The sequence below is a fragment of the Naegleria lovaniensis genome (assembly GCF_003324165.1).
Source record: "Naegleria lovaniensis strain ATCC 30569 chromosome Unknown tig028, whole genome shotgun sequence".
Lineage (NCBI taxonomy): Eukaryota > Heterolobosea > Eutetramitea > Acrasida > Naegleriidae > Naegleria > Naegleria lovaniensis.
The window spans coordinates 259,669-282,289 of record NW_025407850.1 but is presented as its reverse complement, the minus strand read 5'-3'; the positions used below and the strand labels follow the sequence as shown (position 1 = coordinate 282,289).

The 22,621-nt window shown below is 38.3% G+C and overlaps 12 protein-coding genes across 12 annotated transcripts; 2 read left to right on the top strand and 10 right to left on the bottom strand.

Moving 5' to 3' along the window:
* Positions 1–37: 37 nt before the first annotated feature.
* Positions 38–1,366, bottom strand: C9374_006660 (uncharacterized protein; the record flags this gene model as incomplete). Its single annotated transcript, XM_044696545.1, has 2 exons — positions 38–181; positions 236–1,366. 2 exons carry the CDS (start codon positions 1,364–1,366, stop codon positions 38–40), a joined length of 1,275 nt encoding a protein of 424 aa, XP_044546805.1.
* A 280-nt stretch (positions 1,367–1,646) lies between these two features.
* Positions 1,647–3,191, bottom strand: C9374_006659 (uncharacterized protein; the record flags this gene model as incomplete). Its single annotated transcript, XM_044696543.1, has 1 exon — positions 1,647–3,191. One exon carries the CDS (start codon positions 3,189–3,191, stop codon positions 1,647–1,649), a length of 1,545 nt encoding a protein of 514 aa, XP_044546804.1.
* Positions 3,192–3,325: 134 nt separating this feature from the next.
* Positions 3,326–4,696, bottom strand: C9374_006658 (uncharacterized protein; the record flags this gene model as incomplete). Its single annotated transcript, XM_044696542.1, has 1 exon — positions 3,326–4,696. The coding sequence occupies one exon, from the start codon at positions 4,694–4,696 to the stop codon at positions 3,326–3,328; it is 1,371 nt and encodes a 456-aa protein (XP_044546803.1).
* A 763-nt stretch (positions 4,697–5,459) lies between these two features.
* Positions 5,460–6,788, bottom strand: C9374_006657 (uncharacterized protein; the record flags this gene model as incomplete). The annotated part of the gene is made up of 1 exon (XM_044696541.1): positions 5,460–6,788. The coding sequence occupies one exon, from the start codon at positions 6,786–6,788 to the stop codon at positions 5,460–5,462; it is 1,329 nt and encodes a 442-aa protein (XP_044546802.1).
* A 234-nt stretch (positions 6,789–7,022) lies between these two features.
* On the bottom strand, positions 7,023–8,147 carry C9374_006656 (uncharacterized protein; the record flags this gene model as incomplete). The annotated part of the gene is made up of 1 exon (XM_044696540.1): positions 7,023–8,147. One exon carries the CDS (start codon positions 8,145–8,147, stop codon positions 7,023–7,025), a length of 1,125 nt encoding a protein of 374 aa, XP_044546801.1.
* Positions 8,148–8,365: 218 nt separating this feature from the next.
* C9374_006655 (uncharacterized protein) lies at positions 8,366–10,675 on the bottom strand (the record flags this gene model as incomplete). The annotated part of the gene is made up of 1 exon (XM_044696539.1): positions 8,366–10,675. The coding sequence occupies one exon, from the start codon at positions 10,673–10,675 to the stop codon at positions 8,366–8,368; it is 2,310 nt and encodes a 769-aa protein (XP_044546800.1).
* A 2,440-nt stretch (positions 10,676–13,115) lies between these two features.
* Positions 13,116–14,249, top strand: C9374_006654 (uncharacterized protein; the record flags this gene model as incomplete). Its single annotated transcript, XM_044696538.1, has 1 exon — positions 13,116–14,249. The coding sequence occupies one exon, from the start codon at positions 13,116–13,118 to the stop codon at positions 14,247–14,249; it is 1,134 nt and encodes a 377-aa protein (XP_044546799.1).
* A 77-nt stretch (positions 14,250–14,326) lies between these two features.
* On the bottom strand, positions 14,327–15,616 carry C9374_006653 (uncharacterized protein; the record flags this gene model as incomplete). Its single annotated transcript, XM_044696537.1, has 1 exon — positions 14,327–15,616. One exon carries the CDS (start codon positions 15,614–15,616, stop codon positions 14,327–14,329), a length of 1,290 nt encoding a protein of 429 aa, XP_044546798.1.
* A 352-nt stretch (positions 15,617–15,968) lies between these two features.
* Positions 15,969–18,132, top strand: C9374_006652 (uncharacterized protein; the record flags this gene model as incomplete). Its single annotated transcript, XM_044696536.1, has 5 exons — positions 15,969–16,321; positions 16,472–16,779; positions 16,832–16,865; positions 16,931–17,485; positions 17,598–18,132. 5 exons carry the CDS (start codon positions 15,969–15,971, stop codon positions 18,130–18,132), a joined length of 1,785 nt encoding a protein of 594 aa, XP_044546797.1.
* A 59-nt stretch (positions 18,133–18,191) lies between these two features.
* Positions 18,192–18,929, bottom strand: C9374_006651 (uncharacterized protein; the record flags this gene model as incomplete). Its single annotated transcript, XM_044696535.1, has 1 exon — positions 18,192–18,929. One exon carries the CDS (start codon positions 18,927–18,929, stop codon positions 18,192–18,194), a length of 738 nt encoding a protein of 245 aa, XP_044546796.1.
* Positions 18,930–19,426: 497 nt separating this feature from the next.
* Positions 19,427–19,966, bottom strand: C9374_006650 (uncharacterized protein; the record flags this gene model as incomplete). Its single annotated transcript, XM_044696534.1, has 1 exon — positions 19,427–19,966. One exon carries the CDS (start codon positions 19,964–19,966, stop codon positions 19,427–19,429), a length of 540 nt encoding a protein of 179 aa, XP_044546795.1.
* A 77-nt stretch (positions 19,967–20,043) lies between these two features.
* Positions 20,044–21,351, bottom strand: C9374_006649 (uncharacterized protein; the record flags this gene model as incomplete). Its single annotated transcript, XM_044696532.1, has 1 exon — positions 20,044–21,351. One exon carries the CDS (start codon positions 21,349–21,351, stop codon positions 20,044–20,046), a length of 1,308 nt encoding a protein of 435 aa, XP_044546794.1.
* Positions 21,352–22,621: the final 1,270 nt, after the last annotated feature.

Below are 22,621 nucleotides of genomic sequence, written 5' to 3'. Positions count from 1 at the left end.
TGGAAGTAATTTATTGTACATCTAGAAACATTTGATGTTAAAGGAAATAATGCGAAATATCAAATCCTGTCATTTCGTCGCTTCCATTAATAGTGGTCATTGCTTGAAAATCGCCGGTTCTAGGTTTTATCATCTTCATGACACTGCCATGTAAATTCTTATCCACACAATTTTCTCTTGCCTGCGTTGTTGAAATATGATGAACATTCCACAACTCAACAATAACAATACTTACCTCCTCGGGTGCGTCCTCAAAGATATTGAAAAACATGTTCAACTCTTGATCGATTTCCAGAACAGAGGCCTTGTTTCCACACCTATAACAATAATTTGGAGCACTCCACACCGTGCTAAGTTGGTCGTCAAATAGCAATCTGTAACCAGCGTCACACAACTGATGTGCTCGACACATGTGAATAGCTCCATTGAAATGCAGAAACTTTTTCACAATATCTCCTCCAAATAAATAGCCAGCTCCTCGGGAATGGTTTGATCCAAAACCATCTCTATCTGGATCTGGGTCTGACCATAGAAGATCTACGAGTGGTCCTTCCATACCAGGCTCCCCAAATCTATCTAATACTCTTATTTGATCGAGTGACGTAATGGCTGGTGATAAACCACCATGTACACAAAATATCTTTTCATCAATTAAAGCTGCAACAGTTAAATAGTCGAAAAGGTCTGTGAAATATTTCCAAGTGTTAGGGCTTCCATAATATTCAATACACTCTTTGTAAAAACCATAAGTCCTTGATATTCCTCGTGTTTCGTGATTTCCTCTCAGTAGTGTAATCCTTTGAGGCCATTTCAATTTGTAGCAAAGTAACAGACTCATAGTAAGTACGCTATGTTTCCCTCGATCCACATAATCACCCAAAAATAAATAATTAGTATTTGGTAAAGGTCCTCCAATCTTAAACATTTCAATAACATCCCAAAATTGGCCATGAATATCCCCAACTACAGTAACAGGCGATGTCACTTTCACAATATTGCTCTCGTTCATTAATACATCCTGTGCTCTTATACATAATTGTTTAATTTCCAATTCTCTCAGAGGAATCCCCTTCTCCAATCTTTCAATACAACTATTGAGAAAATCTCCACAAGTTGATGTTTTGGGAATTAAATCGATAAAAGAGTCATCACTGTTCTTGGCCTGTGATCTTACTGAAGCAAAAGGAGATGTATATAACGTATTGACTCGACTCACAATTCGTATCGAATCGGCTTTTTTAGAGTCCTTTGTTAATTCATTGAAAAGTTTAATGCTTTCGGGATCTTCGGGAGGTATGTTCGAGTGTTGCCATTTTTTGCTCTTCTTTTTTGTAGGTGTTCCTACAAAGTTTGAGTCTACAGTCATGATGATGATACAATTTCTTCTTCTATATTTGATGTTCTATTTAGTGATTGAGTTGATGAATTTTCAGCCTCGGAGCCGATGATAAATCACGTTTGTTGTTCAGATAATTCAAAACAGTTGCTTGTCTTCTTTTGTGATGCGGAAAATATAGATAATGAATCCACGACAACGACTATCGAATCCAAAAGGTTTTTTCGCTTCTCGGATCTGAGTTTGCTGTATTTTTTCTTGATGAAAAATTATATCCCAATTAACACAAAGTACAAAACCTACTGGTGGTTTATTCATTGGCAGTGAACAGAAATTTGTAAAACTTGAAAAGTAACTTATCAGAGACAATTTCTGGATCAGTAATTTTGAGAAAGAATGTGCTGAAGCTAGTGGGTATTCTAAAGATGGTTGTTTCTTCTTTGGAATCGAGGTTGACCAATTCATAAAGATACTTTCTGAGTTTTGTGACTTTTTCCTCGCTGTGCTCAACTGTTTTGTTATTCTCAGAGACGGGATCTGTTGGTGTGGAATCGGTCACGATAGTGGAGCTTGTTTCGCTTTGTTGATGTGGAGTGTCGGTATTCTCTGTACCAGTATTGAGCTGAGAAACAAGAAAGCCAGTTTGATGTTCAATCCATTCGCATATTAATTTGATGGTGGTGTATGCCTGAAGCTCGTCAGTTCCTTTTAAAATGTAGGGAAGTATTACGAAAAAGAATTCTTCGCTCCAATCTTGGTAAATTTTGTATGAAATTATACAAGTTAACACACCAAGCATTTCACTGCACAGAGAAGTATAAATTGTTGAATAATCAATGGATGGATCTAATTCTTGTTGCTTGTTGTAAATGAATTGCCAAATGTCGTATGAGGCTGCATTGCAAGGAGTGGCGCTAATAATTCTGTTTTGAATGATAGAATTACACTCCAATCTTACTGCTACCTTAAGTAAAATTTTAAAATCATTATTTTCCATGTCACTTGGAAGCACAATATCGCTCATTGTCATTAACAAAAATAGTACAATATTTGGTGGTAAAAGAAACTCAAGTTGGGGAGTAGAGCTGTCACCGTTACTTGAAACGTGTAAAAAATCTAATGTTGGGATAGGTGTTGAAGAGGAAGACTCCAAAGATGCTGCTGTTGGAGTGGTTTCATCTGAAGTTGTTTGTAATGAAAGTGCATCACTAACTTTTCCATTTTCTTTCTTTGTGTATGAATCTAATATTCGTTTCAACACTTTAGAGCTTGTGCATAATATGTCTCTATCCATTGTAAAAATTCGATCTTCAGAATGATCCATGAATACTCCAAGATCATTCTTTTCTTTTTTACACACAATAGTGATCATTTCATGTGCCAAAGAAGTGTTATTATCAGCAATTGACATGTTGTCTTTTGAAGCATTATCTCCATTTCCACTCAATTGCAAGGTATGCCACTTTTGTGTAAGTCCTTTCCATGAAGTATTACTCTCTTCTTTTTTCCTCTTATTTCTTCTCGAAGGAGTGGAGCTCTTCTTTGCTCTTCCTCTACCAGAAGAGGATCCAAATGAAAATGATGATGACGACGATCCGAATAATGAAGAGGAAGTGGGTGTTGGTCCAAATCCTATTGTTGTTGAGGAGGAAGAAGATGTTGATCCAAAAGGTGATCCGAACAGAGAGCTGCTACTAGATCCAAACCCAAAAGCACCAGTTGATGATGATGATGATGTAGTGGTAGTATTACCAAATGTAAATCCGAGAGAGGGGTTTGCATTGGTGGTCGACGAGGTGCCACTTGGAAACAGTCCCGATGATGATGATGAAGGAGTTTTAAACGAGAAGGACATTTTTTTTGTAATGACCGAGTTCGTTTTTTTCTTGTCCAACAGGGAAATCAACATGATTACAACACAAACTTGTACAAAAGAGAAATCCAAGAAGCTTCTTATATTATACAACACAAAACTACAATGATGACAATTTATTGATACTTCTTCAATTCTTGCTTCAATTCCCAATTCTCCTTTTCCAAAGCTTCAACACGAGATCTCAATTCCTCGTTTTGTTTTTGCAATTCTTGTGGATTGGAGACCACCTTTGGCAAGACAGTCTTTGGTGGTTTGGCCTTGACTTCAACGTTTGGCTTAAAGTCCTTGAATTGTTGAACATCAATTTCCTTATCCTCAGGATTCATGGAAACCAAAGTTGGTTCAGCATCTTGACCACTAAAGTAATCACTGGCACTCAATGATGGAGTTGGTGAAGCAGTCTTTGGATAAATGTCCGATTGGAACAATTCAGATTTTCTTGGAACTGTGAATGAAATTGGAGTAATTTGGTTAGCAGTCAATTTGAACAATCTCACAATTTCGTTGGATGTAGTATCCACAGCAATCTTTGGCAACATGGCCATACCCATTTGTGGATCAGTCGATCTGAATTCACTCAAACTGTGAATGTATGGTTCCTCATTAGTCAATTCGTAGAATCTAATGTTACCATCACCCTTACCAGCCAAGAACAACAAATTGGTATCAGGATCATAGAATGGCATGATGAGACCAGAAGCCATATCAATATTTGTTGTGTTGAGTGGTTTTTCCAAATTTCTTGGATCCCAGAACATGTATTGTCTTTCACTGGTCTTGGAGAAACCAACAGTGAAAATCTTGTCACCATTTGTAATCCATTGAACACGAGATCCCTTAGTACCAGAGTGTCCTTCAACTTCCATGGCAACAGATCCCTTACGTGGATCAATAATTCTCAACTTCTTATCCTTGGATGTAGAAGCAAAGAGAGAACCATTCTTATTGAATGAAACACTTTGAATATCCTTCCATAAATCCTTCATTTCAACTTGAGCCTTTCCATTTTCAATGTCCCATAAAACAACTTTGTGATCTTGACCAGCTGTCAACAAGACGTTGTTAGCAGTTGGGTGGAATTCCAACAAACCAACTTTCTTCATGTGACCTTCCAATGACACTTGAGCATCAGTCACGGATTGAGTCAAACCTTCTTGTGGAAGAACCCAAATCTTTGCAGTGGTATCGACTGAACCAGTAGCCAAAATGTATTGATTGAAAGGATGGAACTTCAAATCCAATACAGCACCAGTGTGACCTGAAACCAAAGGCAAGTCAGCACTTTGCTTACCAACATTCTTTTGATTGAGAACAGCGACTGAACCACCACCTCCTTGCCATGGAACTGCAACGAAGAGAGCATTGGCAGCGAGCCAGTTACTATCCCAAGCACCAACGTTTGGACGAATGTTCAAATATGTGAATTCATTCTTGTATGGTTCACCAAAGACGTGACGATAGAGTGATTGTCTGACAATGGACATTTTTCTGAGAGTGATGATTGAGTATTGTTGGAGTAGGTGTGAATCATGATGTGGTATGATAGGTATGGTGAATCAAAAGTGGATGGTTGTGGTCGTTTTAAAGATCACGGATCAAAGTTGGAGAGTTTGAAAAAGAAGAAATCATGGTGTGTGTTGGGAGCGTTTGGAACAAGGATTCACCACAGCATATTGGTCATTCAAAATATATACAATTGTATCATGACGAACCAGGTGGTGGCCATCCAATGATTTGAAGAATCGAGGAGAATCAAGGGAGAGGTGGTAATAATTTTTCACATCATAAAAGAGTGAATTGTTCGTGTCGTGCAAAGTATACACAAGTGCCATTAAATTTTCATCAAATGTTTTCGGTGTGTCAGCCAATGACACACAATAGAGAATAATAATTCATCGATGGTCAAGACATATTGTCAAGCAAGATGTAAGCTTTCAAACATGAAAACTTTCACAACACACGTACCAATGAAGAAGTGGGAAGCAGGATTTTTTTTGATGGGTGGTGTGAAAAATCGATTGGAGGTACAGTCATCACAATACTTGTCATGTCAATCAACGTGTCGTTGTAAAGTACCAATCAATCAGCCAATTGAAGTCGAGTGTTTGAAAGATAGGTCTCGAATTTGGGTAGCAAAGTTCATATTGGCTGTACTACGGACCGAAATAAGATCCTCTTATTGCTGTGAAATGCAACATTTAATTCGAAGTGATCATATACAGGTATCACATCAAAGAGATTCAACAATTAAATCTCTAAACTTTCTTCAAGAGGTTCCTGTTCATTGATGAGAAGGGAAGGAGAGGAAGGGATAAGTGATTGAGAAAGTGAGTGATTAGCACTGGATGATGCAGACTCCTCTGGTGTCTCCTGTCGATTTGAGGGTAACAAATCTCCAAGAAAGATTTCTACAGCTGACTTTTTCGAATGTCTTCTTATTCTCTTCTTCTTGGTTGTGATAACAACCTCAGAGTCTTGCTCCTTCTCTTCCTCGCTGTTGTCATCGTTAGGGGATGGCTTCTTCTTTTTTGGGGAGGGTTCTTCAGGGTTAGTTTCTGCTTCTTCGTTGTTGGCCTCTTCCTCCTCTTCGTCATCATTATTGTAGTCCTCAAATCTAAATTCTTCTTCTCCATCTTCTTTGGAGTATGTATGTGGTTTGTAAGGTGAACTACTCTCCTTGGTTTCGTGCATTTCATCGTCATCTTCAGGTATTTCGTTGCCATCCTCCGTATTGAGATTTAATTGTTGATGGCGGTCGCCATCTTCCTCTAATGGTGGATTCGTTTCTTCATCATGATCATGACTTGCTTCATCATCCATTTCATCCAAAATTGAGGAACTAGTAGTAGTGGATGAAGCAGCTCTACCTGTTGAAGCCTTAGAAGAAGTGCCTGGCTGAGTTCTTTTTCTCTTTCGTTGTTCCTTCACTTGCACAGCTTTCTGGTATCGAGAACTGAATGTAGATCGACCCCATTCCATGGCTTGATGTACACGATTACTGAATGATTGAGATTCCATGAAAGCAAGAGCCTCATCAAACGATAAATCAGGAAAGATGGTTCGGCACCAATCATGAAGGGTATCTAAATAAATATTGAGACGTCTTGAGAGAATACTCTTTTCATTGGAGGAGGTCAGAGTGGTACGTGAGAGCTCATTAAATTCATCGTTTTCACTCAATGATTGATGCAATACATGAAACCCCATTTGTTTGTCTGTATATTTGGCAATTCTTCGGTACTTGAGAGGAAGTTTTGGTCCCGAAGACTCTTCTCCCTCATCTCCTTGTTTCTTCTTTTGTGTCGTGCTCTTTTTTCTAGAACCGTTCTGTGGTTGTTGTGAATTGGAAGCAGTTGTTGATGTAACTCCCGATGATGGTCGTTTTTTGTTGGATTTCTTGTTGTTATGTTTTGAAAGTGTTGGTCGTCGTTGTCGGATTCCTTCCTCCTCATCGTCGTCATATTCTAGCAATGCCTGTTCTTCCCGAAGCATTTCTAGTTTTTGATCCTCATCTTCGAATTCAATAAATCCATCAAATTCATCTTCATAAAGTTGTTCGAGCCGATTTCTTGACATTTTTTAATTTGTGAAGTGTTTGAATTTTGATGAGCGCCAAACGGTCGTAACGGTTTTCAACCCAACAGCAGAAACCCCCTGGCAAGCAAGTTTTTGCTTGAGTAGAATTTTCATTGATGCTTTATTGGCTCTAGAAGTCACCATTGCTGCTCTTGGTTGGTAAAGGTGATGGTACATGTCTACTGAGGAGTCATCCACACATTCATAGATGCATCGTCTGGTCTGATAAATCTACTACTCATCAGAGAATGAAAATGAAATGATTAATTGTGTCGAGGGAGGAGAAGTTGGAGACACTTCTTTGACATCGGGCAAAGGAACGGAAAATGTTTTTACACCAATCTGTAATTCAATGTTTTTGCATTGCACTTGGGAGAGAATTTCTTTTCTGGCTTCGCTAGCAGTAATTCTATTGCTCTCACTACTAATAAGGTTTGTTCCAATTAAATGTTGTGCTGCTGTATGAACAGAACAAATTTTGAAATGTGTAGGATAGTTGTCAGAGGTGTTTTTCGTGAATTGTTTCAAACATTCTCGGTAATATGCTACTTGGGACTCTTTGTCGTGGAAAAATCGACAAGCAAATGAAATATGTTTGTTCGAAAACCATAAATCACTTTCATTCATGAGAGCCTTTCCGTTAGTGGAGGGTTTACAGAGAGATTTAGAAATTTGATTTTCAATCCGTTTCTCGCTTTCTTCAGTCAAATCAAATGCCAAGTATATCGCAAATGTAGGCTTGGTATCGGATGGAGTCAAATTGTTCGAGCCTAAATACATGCTGATGCTCTTAAAGGATACAAAGATCGGTAGTGTTACATTCTCTTTCAATGATTTTTCTAGATTGTTTCTAAATTCTTGTGCCTTTTTCTTTTCAATATTGAAGGTTTTTGAAAGGCTCACATGATAGCCAACGAAAAAAGGATCACTCGAGCTACACGAATTAAATGTGAGAAAATTATATGGGTCTCTATGTAGTACTTCTCGGAGTAATTCATCAACAGACTTGATCATCTTTTCGCTAAAATTACACGGTAAAAACATGTATGATTTGAAATGTTCTGTTTGAGAAGTAGGGGATGATACTGTAGATATTTGTATATTATTTTCTGTATTATTGCGTATGTTATTGTCATTGGATGAGGAACTAGATTGCTCGGGTTTGCTTTCTTGTTTCCTCTTTTTTGTCATTGAGTTTTTTATCCTCCGCATCTTTTCCAACTTTCTCTTTAATTTATCACTTCTTCCTATCATTTGTTCATCTCCCGAAGAGTCTATTGTTTTATCATTAATTTTTTCTTCCTCACTCTCATCGCTTTCGGAATGATATTGATTCAAACCAAGTGAACGTTTGCTCATTTTTTTAATATTTATTTTTGGTAACACAGATTTTGTTGAACAGCTCTAAAGAGTCGTGCACTTTTTGAATAGTTTTTGGTTACACAAAGTGCATTCACATGCTAGTTTGGGTTAAGCAATTCAATGTGAGAAAATTTTATGGACAAAGTTGCCGTTGTCACAGGTATTTTAACAACAAGACTCAATTCTTCGTACAATGATGTTCATTTAAGAGTATGTTACGCCGTATTAAGACGTAGTTTTATTGGGTTTGTTCCTAGCACTCGCTGAATAGATAGCGAATTAACCTCAATCCACTCGTGGAAAGTGTTATCGTAATAATCAATGGTTTGAAGCTGAATAGTATCGGTTGGAGCTTGATCGGATTCATCTGAAGAGGTGGCTGATAAACCTCTCAACGACGAGTTTGATTGTTCCTTAAAGTGTGCAAATAATTGCTCAATGCTTTTGAATGTTTCTCTTTCAAGAATGTGTAAATAGTTTCTTCCATTCAACGAGACACAAATGGTAATGTTTGGATCTTGTTGGATTTCCGAGGATGCTCGCGTTGGTGTTGAATCCTTTTCAGATTCCTCAAAATTTGTTGTCTCTTCGACCATATATTTCTTGTTATTCTCTGCTTTGGGCCGTTTGTAGCTTGTTGAAGGATGCAAAGGAGATTCTGTTCCTCCTTTCTTATCTTCGTCAAGACTGTCATCAGAGTCAGAAAACGATTCTTCATCGTACTTTCTCTTTGAACTTTCTTCCTTAGTAGGTACATCTTCTGATACGTACGACTTGCTTGAATTCTTTGGATACGATCTTTGGTCATACTCTTGGAATAACGATGGATCAATGGTTCCGTCCTTTGCAATTAAATTTCTCTCGAATAATTGAACATATTTTTTTCTGTAGACACTGGCTCTTCTTCTTTCACCTTGTAATTTTTCATATTCTTTGAAAATGGCATAATTCACATCTCGTGCTAGTTCTTGATTTTCCGATCTTTGCTTAACGAAGGCCACTAAATCTGTGACTTCATCCAAGCTGAATAATCTCTTCTTTTTCCAATTTTTCTTGTCTTCATTGTAGTCGTCGGTACTTTCTTTTGCCTTCTTCTTTTGATTGTTAACTTTTCCTGGATGATCGAACAAGTAGGATGACGATTGTGATGTTTCATTCTCTCTGGCACCCATCGATGCTCCACTTCCAGATCTTACTTTTCTTGAAGAGGAGGCTGCAACAACTCCAGGAGGATACATGTGAGAGTTTGTCTCACCATAGGGTGAATGTCGGATGGGATAATTTTGCTGTACATGAGAAGAAGAAGCAACAGGCACGCCTGGACTATGACCAAACATGTCCATGTGATGAGAGGATGCCTTGCTGTTGTTGTTGCTGCTTCCATAGGAATGCACAGGTTCTACATGGTAAGGAACAGGCTGAGTGGTGGTTGCATGTGGCATGGAGGAAGCATACGGTGCACGCTTGTTGTGATGGTGGTGGTTCGAGGTGGTGTTACCATGTTGCGAGTGGTTGTGTTGAAAAGGAGTTGACCCTCCACTCACATGTGAATGATGATGAGTTGGTACTTGTTGCATGCCAGCACTACTATTGCTGCCTCTAGTTACAGATATTGAATGATTGTTTTTACTACTAGCGCCAATACCATCAGCTGCTGATTGATGAGTGGGAGGCTCCATCAGGGAATGCAAACTCGGCAATTTTTCACTACTACTCGACGACGAGTGTACCATTTCATACGGGTCTGAAGGTGAAGGCATCTCGTGATGGTGTTGTGAATGATGATGATGATGGTGATGATGGTAGGGCGATGAGCCATGATGATGATTGTACGCTGAAGATGATGATGTTGGGGTTGTGGTCGAAGAAGTCATTGGATTTCCACTATTACTACCACCACTTGTATTGGAATACATATTTTGAATACTCTGTGAAGAGGAAGAGCTAGAAGAAGGAGGTGGTGGTGGATAGAGTAGAGTAGGAGATGAATAGTTGTGATGAGGAGTCGCTGAGGTCGACGCTGTCAGCTGCGATTCATTGGTCTGTTGTTGACTTGAACTTCTTTTTAACATCAAGGTGCCATTATTACTACTCTGCCTATTATTGATCATTGATTGATGGGGCATTTGATTTGGGGCGTTTGTCAAGGAATCAAAAGCAGCATCCTGTGCAGCAATACGCATGTTTTGTGTATTGGGTGCCAGCATGTTGCTTGCTGTAAGTATTGGAGAAGTGCTCTGTTTTCTGATTGGACCTGCAGTGTTAGTATTTGCCGCGCCTTGAAAATTAGTACTTGCACTATTGTAGTAGAGCGTTCCTTCTGGATAAACATGGCTTGGAACGTTATCCATGTACAGTTTTGAGAGTTTTTGCTGTTTAGCTGCCAATACAGACAAGTCTTCATTGCTATCACTGTGATTACTATGAGTCATACTGTCGTGGTTGGGAGCATGTTGATTTTCAGAACCTCTACGAAACGGTGAAGATTCAGAATGGTCTGTTGTGGCTGTTGATGATTGATTCATTGTAGGAAGGTTTGATTATAGGCCAGGAGAGAGTTGAATGAATTCTACAGTATCGGGAAGAAGGGTTGATGAATTTTCTCTTCGTGTTTTGGTTAGTAAAAAGCCTTTGTTGTACACTGTGTAGTGTTATGAGAGGAGGTTAAAAACACTCTGAATGACTACTACTACCAACGAAAAGCAGAACCAATGATGATGATGATGTTGAGTGTGTATGGTGCTTTTGATGAATATACTTATTCACGAACCTCAAGTACAGAGAGCACACACGCGTGGTGTAACTGTTGTCGTTTTTTATTCGTTCTTTTCTCCATACTTTTTAGGGCCAAAACTGGACAGTTTATTTCGTTGTATCTGCAACAAATTTGTCCTCGGCCTAGTCACAAAAAGGTTAAAACCGAATTTCCGCATATTCGATTTGTCAAAAGTGGTATTTAGATCCCGCTGGCTAATTCAACAACACGCTTGCAATTCAACCACTCCATGAAATCACAGAGAATGCGGTTGATGTCGCCTCGAAAGTTGTCATCCATGTGTTACTACACGGTATAGTGGCATTCTATTTTGTGAAATAATGAAAGAGGAGAATTGGACGCTCCTTCCTCTTCCAAGAAAATATTACCAAATGAATCGAGGCCATGTGGCGAAGTACTTCTGACAGAGAGAGGTTGCAAATTCTTGTAATGGTTTTCTTGCATGTTGGAATCATGATGTGCACAACAATCCATGTCCAAGCAACTCACATAGTTTCAACGTTATCTTTTTCAATGTTGAACGTACAACGAATTCTGGTTTCTTTGTAACACGATGACAACCAAGAAATGCCAACTTTGAGAAATCTCCCTAATGATTCTTCGTAATTGCTCTTGAGGAGTGGTAATCTCAATGCGAAAGCGACATGTCTGTTGCGAAAAGCGACAGAATCGTCCAATCAAAACAAGCACTCAACACCATTTCTCTCACTTGTAGCCGACGTTATGCATACGTTATGGTTCTTCTTTCTCAAAATTTGCTGTGGGCGACCTGAGAGCATAAATGAGGGAATTCAAACATAACTACCTCAATGTCGGGGATTGGGAGCAAAATTAAAAGATTCTGTTTCCAAATATCAATCATAATCCAATATAGCTTGAATGCTCAATCACTTCTCTCTTTCCCTCAGCAATTCAGAGTAATAAACAACATGAAGAGAGGAGTTATCTAGTATGAAAAAAGAGTGTGAGTCGAGGCCCCAGAGAGCAGCCTCAAAGATGCAACGCCTCAAAAACAAAACTCCTGTCCGATTTTTCTATATTTACAGTTCTGGTTGAAAACAGTTCCAAATCCCAAGGAAATGGTTTCTGAGATACATGTTAAGAAATCGATTGAATTCTTTCCAGTCGTTGAAGCACACATCGATTAGAAACACATTCGATGTTCAAAGGAGAATGGAGATGGTTGAACCTCTTTCCAACCATTCGTTGATTCAAGATAAAACGAGCGAACCATTCCTTTGATTTGTGAACAATCATGCATTCAATTGAACTCGGTTGAAATTTTTGGAAAATGGATATCAAAAGATCACATTTCGCGTTATATGAATGTTTAAACCTTGAAAGGAATGAAGAGTCATCCATTCGAAAGATTCTTCCGAATTTGAAACTGTGATGAAAATGGAAAACATCTGTTTATAACATTAAGTGATAACAAAGTTACAAAACCAAACGAAAGTTGCAAGACATCGGCATGGTTAGATGTGATTGAATTCAATATCAATGGACACAGATATTATGTCTACGGTTTTCGTTAGATTTATATTGAGTGGGCATTGGAAACACATCTACAGTTTTGTTGCTGTTTCAACATGTTTGAACATTGAATTTGGACAAGTCTAAAATAAGTATTTGCAGAGAGTTGACCGTTTTGCATCCTCTCAGTTTTAATTTCCATTCTGATGAAATAATATTCTTTTTTTGTATGTCCTAACAAGGTGTGGTGTGTTTGTCCAAGTTCATTGTTTTCATGTTGTTGGATGGAAGAATGTAAACGATGAAACGGCAATTCTCTCGATGACACAATAGCCATGAATTACATCACATATGGAGACTCGTTCATCAAACCGAAAATACAATTTCATGACCCTTCTTCAAATATCAGTAGAGCTATCACTGTCTTGCGTTCTTTCTTGCAAATTAGAATATCAAGAATGAAATTAAATTTTTTCCTTTATCAATCAGAAGAAGAACGAGAGTCCAAAAGCTGTGACATATCGAAGTGGAAAGAGAAAAATACAACAAGAAACCAAGAATTGGAGAACTCACCTTGAGAAAACAATTCAAACACAAAAACGTCATGGTTGGCATTGAGAAATGAATCACTCTTCATCCTATTTTGGTGTTGCTTTCAACCATCCGCATGAAGTTTGAGGCTTGAAGTTCAACAATTTTTTGAATTGAAAAAAAAAATGTTCTCGGATCAACCTAACGTTAATGCCAGCAAATCATCACGTGCTCAAAAAAAGGGAACCAAACGAAAACAAGGAAATCAGCAAGAAGAGGAACAAGATGATCATCAAAATTCAATCGTGAATGATGAAGAGGCAATGCAAGATGGAGATGAAGAATTACTCAATGTCGGACAAGATTATGTCGATTATGATGATGGAACCTCTGAATCGGGTCCACTCATTGTTGATTTTGATGTGAATGTTCCGGATTTAGAGAAGGATTACTTTGGTGTCGAGCTATATGTCAGAAATTATTTGCAAGGAAATGAATTTAATTATGTTGAAATGACTGAGCTCTTGTTGGGTGATGAACAAAACAAAATTCCAAATCCATTGACTTCAGTGATCAAGACTGCTAATGATAATGCTTCTTCTTCATCAGTACCAAGTAATACTAGCAACAAGGCAGAATCGAGTGAGCAAAAGTCGCAGCAGGCCACCTCGAGCGCCATGAAAGATGACGATGAAGTCGATCCAAGTCAATGGGATTGGACCATGGACATGTATGGACTTGTTTCTCTGTTGGACTATAAACTTCTTAAAAAGAAGCAATGCATGAAGCAAATCAAAGCGTTTGTTCTGCAAAAATGTGCAGATAAGGACAAGTATGCCAAGTTATGTGAAGTTTTTGACAATTCAAAACTGGGAATTATTGTGAATGAGAGAGTGATAAATTTACCATATGAGGTTGGAGGCATGCTTCATGAAAATTTGTTTGAAGAATTAGAGAGGGAACAAAAAGAAAATAATTTCACAAAATTCCAATATTATTTGATTCTCACAAAAGTGTTCCACATGAAGAGCCCATTGGCTGGACAAGTGAAGAAGGTCAAAGATGAAGCTCTGTTCTACAAACCAGAAGAGCAATTTTATTATGAGAGAGCATTTGTTTCTTTTACTTATCCAATCAAGAGTGATTATACTGAAGACTCGTCCACAGTGACACTCACAGACGATACATTCCAACAGGGACTTTGCATGATTATTGAAAGCTCTAAAATGCGAAAGATTTTGAAAAAGATTAAGGATGAATTAATTCCTAACTCGAATAATGCTGCTGCTAGCACAACAAATGACAACCAAGATGAATAAATTCTTTCAGTATGTTTTACGTTTATCCATTAACTCGTTACTTTATGATAGATAGATATTACATTATAAATGTAACATTAATAGAAACCAATTCGATCCATTATTTGACGGAGTGCTTTCTGTGTCACCTCGTTTGCTCGTTCCGAACCCTGTTTTACAACCTGTTGTACGAATTGAGGATCGCTTAAATATCTATTGTAATTTTCTCGGATTGGCTTGATTGTTTCCACTACAATGTCTGCCAAGTCATGCTTGAATTTGGAATTGACATTTTCAGAAACTGATGAATAAAGTTGCACAATCTCTTCCGCCGATTTTCCTTGCAAAGCAGCATAAATATCAATCAGATTGGCAACTTCTGGTCTTTTATCCTTATCGTACGTCAGGTCTGTGAGTGTATCTGTTTTAGCTTTCTTAATTTTTTGAACAATTACATCATCCGTGTCGACAATGTTAATACGTGACATGTCACTCGCATCACTCTTGCTCATCTTCTTTGTTCCATCTCTCAAACTCATGACTCTATATGCATGTGGCGGATAAATTCCTCTAGGAACATCGAAAAGTCCTTCAAATTTGAAATTCATTTGTTGAGCTACTTCCTGAGCCAACTCTAAATGTTGTCTTTGATCATCTCCCACTGGAATATATAATTCATTACCCTTCAAACTGTACAGTAAAATATCGGCACTCATTAATACAGGATAACTCACAAGTCCAATTGAGCTATTGTCTGTCTTTTTATCCTTGTAGTGATGCATTCTTTTTAATCTATTTTCCGTAATAAAACATCCCAAAATCCAAGACAATTGTGAATGAGCGGGAATTTGAGATTGGAAAAACAGTGAGCACTTGTTAGGATCCAATCCGCATGCCAATAACATGGCAATTAAATTTACCGAAGATTCTTTCAGAGCCTTTGGATCCTGTGGAACAGTAATGGCATGTAAATCAACGACGCAAAAAAATTTTTCATGAAATAATGGCTCATTGGAAGATGATTGGTTGAGAGGAATTGAAGAAGGCCTTTGATTTTCTTTGTCTTTGGGATGAATGAGACTTTCAATTTGTTGCTTGGTATTCAAATCATCATGACATAGAGTAACCCAATTTTTTACAGCTCCCAAATAATTTCCTAAATGTAAATTTCCTGTCGGTTGAATTCCCGAAAACACAACCCGATGATGATTATTTTCATTCTGATGAGAGGAATGTAGTGTTGCATGATGAGAAAAATTTCGTTCTTGCTTGACCCAAAAGGATGAGCCAGTAGAGGGCAAAGAAACACACAAGGACGATGGCATCGATTTCAATGTCTGCAATTTTTGGCAGAACGAGAAACATTGGCTTGCTTTCAATTTGAGCATTTTTTTCAAGTCGAATCAAATCCTTTTGTGAAGGCAACATGTGGGTTGTGGATGGATGAAGGTGTTTGAGTTCCTCCTGCATGGCTTGGATTATTTGTTCGCTCAATAACGAATTTGAGACTGACACCAACAACTTAAACATTCCGCTCGGCTTTATTTTCATCTTAAATGTTTTTGCAACCTCAATCACAGACCATCTTCTGGACCCATACTTGCCTCATTACCGCGTACAGTAGACAACACAACATCCACTTCGGTTATTTAGACAAAAATCTTTTTCGAGTTCACTTTTAATGTGTGAAAAACGCGAATCGTTCTCGCGCATTTTCAAAACATGAAAATTCAAAAAAAAATGGCACATTACGATTCATCTTCATCTGAGTCATCATCGGAAGGAAGTACTAGCAACCAGAAGAAGGAGCTTGTAGTCTCGCATAGTAAAGATAGCACGTATGGAGCTATTGATGTAGCAGCATCAAGTCAAGAAAAGAACTCTCAGCAGGAAGAACATTCAACAGCCTATTATCAACAGCCGCGTGATGATGAGCCTTTACTGCAAGAGGGCCTTCAAAAGAAACGAAAAATTACCTTTAGGACTGTCTTTGATTTTTCTAAAAAGTGGTTAGCATTAATTATTGGATGTTTGATGATGTTGGTATCTGGAACGCAATATGCATTTTCATCCATCAGTCCGACGATTAAAAGGTATGTTGATTTCAATAATGTGAACGAATGAATGAATGGTAACCATTCAATAATGAATATCTTGGATGTTCGATGTGGATGCTTTAAATGACATTGAATCAATTATTGACCTTTTTCACACATTTCCGGAAACTAATCACTCCTTGATAGAGATTTGGGCTACTCGCAATACGAAGTCACTACCATTGCAGCTCTTGCAAATTTAGGAACATACTTTAGCTTGCCAATTTCACTAGTGAATGACTTTGCCGGTGCACGAATTTGTTCAATTGTTTCAGCTGGGTTATATTTTACAGGATACTTTTTGTTTTTGCTACTGTACTTGGAAAAGTTGCCAAATCATTACATTTTAGGTGGAATCTTCTTTTTAATTATGGGAAGTGGCAGTGCAGGTGGTTATCTAGCATCCATGTCCACAAATTTAAAGAATTTTTCAGAGACGAATAGAGGACTTGTGGGTAAGTATTGATTAGTTTTTGAGATGTTGTGTGAACGAATTTATATATATAGTCGGTATATTGGCCTCGTGTTTTGGTTTGTCCAGGTAAGTGTAAAGTGACAATCGTATGGCCATTTCTTATAGTCATGAATCTGCTGTACTTTTCTTAGTTTCTTCTTCTCGTCAGCATACAGTTACATTTTTTCTCAAGCGTTAGAACCCTACTTGTTATTTACTGCAATTTTTGGTACAGTGGTTCTATTTTCAGGATGTATCTTTATGAATACGGTTAGCAAAGGTCCTGCCAACACATCACAAAAAACAAGCAAAGAATCTAAGGAAGAAGAATCTGCTCAACAAAATTCTGAACGAACTTCACTTTTGAAACATGATGATCTGCCACCACAAGAACCACCAATGGCCTCCGAAGTTGACAACTCACAAGAAGAAGGAGCCGTTGTGACCTATGAAGAGGCTGCAACTACTGAAACACCTCTCAAAGAAAAGAAAATCTTTGCAGACATTAGTGCCAACAACTCTATGGACCCTCCAGTCCTCAATCCATTTAGAATGTTGTTAACATTGGACTTTTACATGTTCTTCATTGTTTACACAATTGCTGCTGGTTGTGGTTTGGTGATTATCAACAACCTGGGATCGATCGTGTTGGCCTATGGAGGATATCATGGTCAACAAAACGTCATGGTGCAATTACTTTCAGTATTGTAAGTGTTCGAAAAATTGTGTCACATATTTTAACTCGATTTTTGTAACCTTAATTTTCCTCTTTTGGCCACCTGAACGATGATTGAATACTCTTGATTCATCAAACCACAGCAATTGCGTGGGAAGAATTGTCTTTGGATTTTTGAGTGACAAATTCCTTCTTCCACATCGTCATCTCACTCGTATTTCCTTCTTCAATATGGCTGTTTTCATGATGGGAGTTGTTCACTTTATTTTTGCATGGATTCCAGTGAATGGTATTTATGGAATGATTTGTGTCATGGGATTCTTCAATGGAGGAATTTTCTCACTCGCTCCTTCTTTCTGTAGTGAAAGATATGGGTCCAAATATTTTGGAATGAACTTTTCAATTGTGAATTTGGCAGCAGCAGCTGGAAGTTATGCACTAGCAACAAGTTTAGCAGGAAAAATCTATCAAGATGGTGTCATTCCACCAAGAATTACCACGTGCCATGGTAGAGATTGTTTCCAACTCACTTTCTTTATTACTACTGCCTTGTGTGGATTTGCCTTAATATTGGGACTTGTATTGCAATACAGAACTCGATGGGTTTATGGAATTTTCTATCGAAGAAGAATGGCTGCCATGCAAAAACAATCCATTTCGTTGAAGAAGACTGTTTAATGTCAAACAAGATACTGTTGATATATAATTTGATTTGGATCGAGTAAAAGGAATGACATTTAAACAATGTTATTCATGTTATTATTGAAGTATATGTGATGTGCTGCAATGTCATGGTGCGATGAATCCATTGGAGACAACGGATCTATCATTTGTTGTTGAAGCACGAGACTGGTAGTGTAGGGAATTGCTGTTTGATCAGAGGGCAGTGGTTGTGGTAAATTTTCAGATGTCACCGTTGATGGAGGAAGATCCATCATTTCCACAGTCGACAGCGCCATTGTTGGCAGAGGGCATTGAGGTGGAACAATCGTTTGTTGATTCTCTGGAATTGTGACATGATGGGTTGCAACTTGAATTGTCAATCGTTTCTTTCGAAATGATCCATAGGCACAGACGGACAAGACCAAGATAACAAGAACAAAACCAAAAGGAAGACCAATCGAGAGACCGTACACAGTTTCTGAATTCAACTTGCTCTCAGAATTCAACGTTGGGTCATAACATCCATGATTTCCACATTTAGAAGTAATGGAACAACATTCGTAATTGTATTGAGAACAGGCATTGGATGAGTACTTTTTACAACATATTCGAGTAATATCGCAATAGACAAAGGAGCCGTCAGTATGGGTGCAACATCGATTGTCATTGACTTGAAAAGACGAAAAAGGAAATGTTGATGGTCTTTGAGATGGCGAATTGCATTCAACGAATGTTTGAACATATAAAACAAACAACGACAGAAGTAGTAAAATCTGAATCCTAACATGAATTGATGGTTGTACTTCAGACATGGTTTTGTTTTTTTCAAGTGTCATCATGTTAGAATTGATTGCTCTTGATAAATGTCAAGTTTAATGGGAAAAGATGTAGATCCATTTGAAGTGAAGTTCTGGAGGATTGTGTGGGTGGGACTGGGGTTTGGCAAAAAAGGCTACAGCACTGCAGGTTCCCAAGTTGTCTCCAACCTCAGTACTGATGCAGCTCGACGATGCTTAACTTCTCAAATCGGACGGGATGAGGTGCATTCATCGTGATATGGCCGTAGCCATTCTAATTCGCTATTTACTACTTTTCGTCTTTCACGTCTTTGCAGGGAAAAATTGAGCAGGAGGATTTGATAAAGGATTGATGGTTTGTTATGAAAAAACTGTATTAAGCAAAGGCAGCCTCAATTTTACAATATCCGTTTGACCCAAACAACGTTATTTCGAATCGAAAGAACTGAACAACCTACTCCACTTATTGACTATTTCAAATAAATAAGGTATTGTATTTACAGGTTTATTTCTTACTGTCTTACCACACGACAAATTTCTCGGAGCAATCTTGTGGAAAGAAGAGAAATCTTTCCATCAGTTGTTGCGTTGGATTGAGTTTCATCCACCATGGCATCATCAGCTTCCTCGTTCTTGACCAAGACAGACTTTGGGAAGGTCAAAGAAATCTTGTCAGAATCAAAAACAACATTGATTTGAGAAGCAAGATCCATTCCAGCTTGTTCTTGAGCAGATACTGGTGTAGTGCTTTCATTGTTTGCCTCACCATTTTCTGGTTGCTTGGCTGATTCATTCTCAGCAGCTTGTCTGAGCTCAGCAAATGAGCTGTAGATGTCAGCAACATTCTTCTTGAACTCATCATCCACAACAATACTCTGAGTCGAGTCTATAGAAACATCGATCATGGAGGCATCTTTTTCTGCTGATTCAGATGAAAGAATGGTTCTTGATGCAACTCTCATTCTGTTTGCAGTAGCCTCATCGACGGACATTTCTGGTTTCATGTTACTGTCAAATTTGATGTCTGAAGATCTTGGGAAAACGAGGAACATTGCAACACAGAAAAGCATGATAAACATGACAACTCTTCTCGATGATGAAGAGGCACGGGGATCCATTCTCATATTATTCATATCCATTGCTGGATTAGTTTGAACTTGTTGTTGTTGTTGCATTGCCCCATTCCAAATAAGCTCCAGAAATCAAGCATGAATGGATTTGAAGGAATTGGCACCTTCATCGCGAAAGGAGTCATCTTTCTCTTCTTGGTGGTTGGTTCTTCGACAACTTCGCCCAGCATTTTCAATCGTTGTCTGAGAATTTCATTCTCTTGCTCAAGAACAGAACAGTGATTTTGTAAATCAGAATTTTCTTGAGCCAATCCATCAACTTTCTTTTCCAATCCTTGGATGTAAACCTTTTTACGCTCTCTTGATGCTTGAGCAGATTCACGGTTTTTAATGAGACGACGTTGTCTCTTCATTTCCTTCTCCTCTTCTGGTGTTAAAGTTTTTTCGGGTTTAGGACTCGTGCCTCCCTTTGTTTTTCTCTTTCTCTTCTTTTCATTGTCAGATGATTTCTTTCCAGAGGATGAAGCAGAGTCATTGTCAGAGTGGCTCGAAACGCCCGAATCGACAGATTCTGGTGTTGTAGCAGAATTGGTTGTTGCTGTTTGGGCAACTGAATCAGATGGAGACGTTGCTTTTAATGTATCATTACCACTGTCAGTAGGTGAAGTTTGATTGTTATTACTAGCCGAAGACTTGGTGTTCTTCTTAGAGTTACTAGTCTTTCTTCTGGCAGTCTTTGTCTTGCCACTTTCTGTATTACTAGTTGTGGTTGTATTGTTAGGCGATGTAGTTGTATTATTGATTGGGCTTGTATTCAATGTTCCAGGCATAATTGGTGATGTATTGGGCGAAGAGAAGGCCAATGTATTAGGGAAGCAGCTTGGGAATGGTTGACCTCCAAATTGAGGGAATGGGAATGCCTGTGGGAAGTACATTCCGAGTTGATTCATTGGGAATTGGGGATTGAAAGCTGTCGTGGCACCAAAGGCATTCTTGGTTGCGTTGTTGGTAGCGTTGGTTGGATAGACAAATCCAGTGAGAGGATTAAAGGCATTGGCTGTTCCGTTGTTGTTATTGGCGGTTTGAGTGAAGAATGGATTAGCAGCTGCCAAATCTCCTGTCTTTTGCTTTTGGGCCAATTGTGGGGAAAGATCAAATTCATTCAAGCCAAAGGCATATCCATCACTGAGGACATCATACGTGATTGGTTCTTGTTGTTGAGTTGATGATGAATGGTCGGTTCCACTACTATTCGATGAAGCCATACTCGTGCCAGTTGGACTTTGATAGAGGCTCTCTAGTCCTTCATTCTGTTCAGAAAATAACGATTCAAAATCGTCAAAATTGGTGGGTGATGAGCAACTCATATTGTAAGTGAATTGGTGTGGGTGAAAATCAAATGATGATGATGATTCCTTGATGTTGATGATTACGATAGTATACTTGTTGTTGTTTGGGTAATGAGAGTCCTTGTGCACAACTACGAACCACGAACCACTCGGTGATGATGAATCTGAGAAATTTTTTTAAAGGATTTGGAACTCCTTTGCTTTGATTCTGATAACCGAAAAGCAACAAGTGAAACGCACCGTTGTCGAGTCACACAAAAGCTTTTGGTTTCCAACAGGCAGCAAATACAAAAATTTCGTGTGCTGTTGTGGTCTTAAAATAGCCGTGATGACGTCGTTTACAACAAGTCACCGGTAGTTACCGAGAAGAACCGAGAGCTATGCTCTGACGCAACAAGAAGAACGTTGCTGAGAAAACACGTGTGTTGGATTTGAAATGTTAATACTACGTCGTGTTTGGAAGAGAATTCAACGATTATGAAAATCAAAATGCAAGATCTAATTCAATGAGAGAGCATACACAGAGAAGAGAACCACAACAACCACTCGCAATGACTTGCAAGCTCTCTCTGCTTGAATTTGGAAATTTGTTTTTTAGAGAATGGAATTGGAAAAGGAGACGACAATGTTATTGATGATCGCTTGCCAAGTCTCTTTAATGTCAATAAGTCGTATTTATCTCTAAAGATACTTCATGTGGTCTTTGAGCAGTGGAGCAATGTGATGGTCAATTGCACTTGACAGCAATGTCAAGCATCTTTCCGAAAAAGTTTTATTGGTGTTGTGATCGTATTGAGTATTTTAACAAAATTGCTTTAATTTGTGTGGTGCTGGGAGTGGGTTGAAGTGCCACCCTTCGATTCCGTATGGAAAATGGTCTTTGAAAACTTTGAATCTCCAAACATTTCTTCCCACAGCCAAAGGAACGGGTAATTTTATACAAAATATTGTGTTGAACGATGAACGTGTGAAAAGGCGTAAGTCCTTTTCGTTGAGTTCAATCCATTTACAGCTGCTTTTACAGTTATTGAAAAGAGTGTGTAACCTTGTACATTTGTTTGATCTTTATCCATATGTGTGAAAAAGGTCGTGTAAATTCAAGTAATCTTTGAAAATTTCTCTAGAACATGTTGATTTGCTTTGAATCTTGATGAGAAACTGAAAATGGTTGTCACATACAAGATCATTGTCAACAAGACTCAATGTGATATTCACCCTTCTTTATGAAATTGATATATCGTGTTTACAATGGATGCGATAACATTTCTATGAAGTATTAATGAATGTT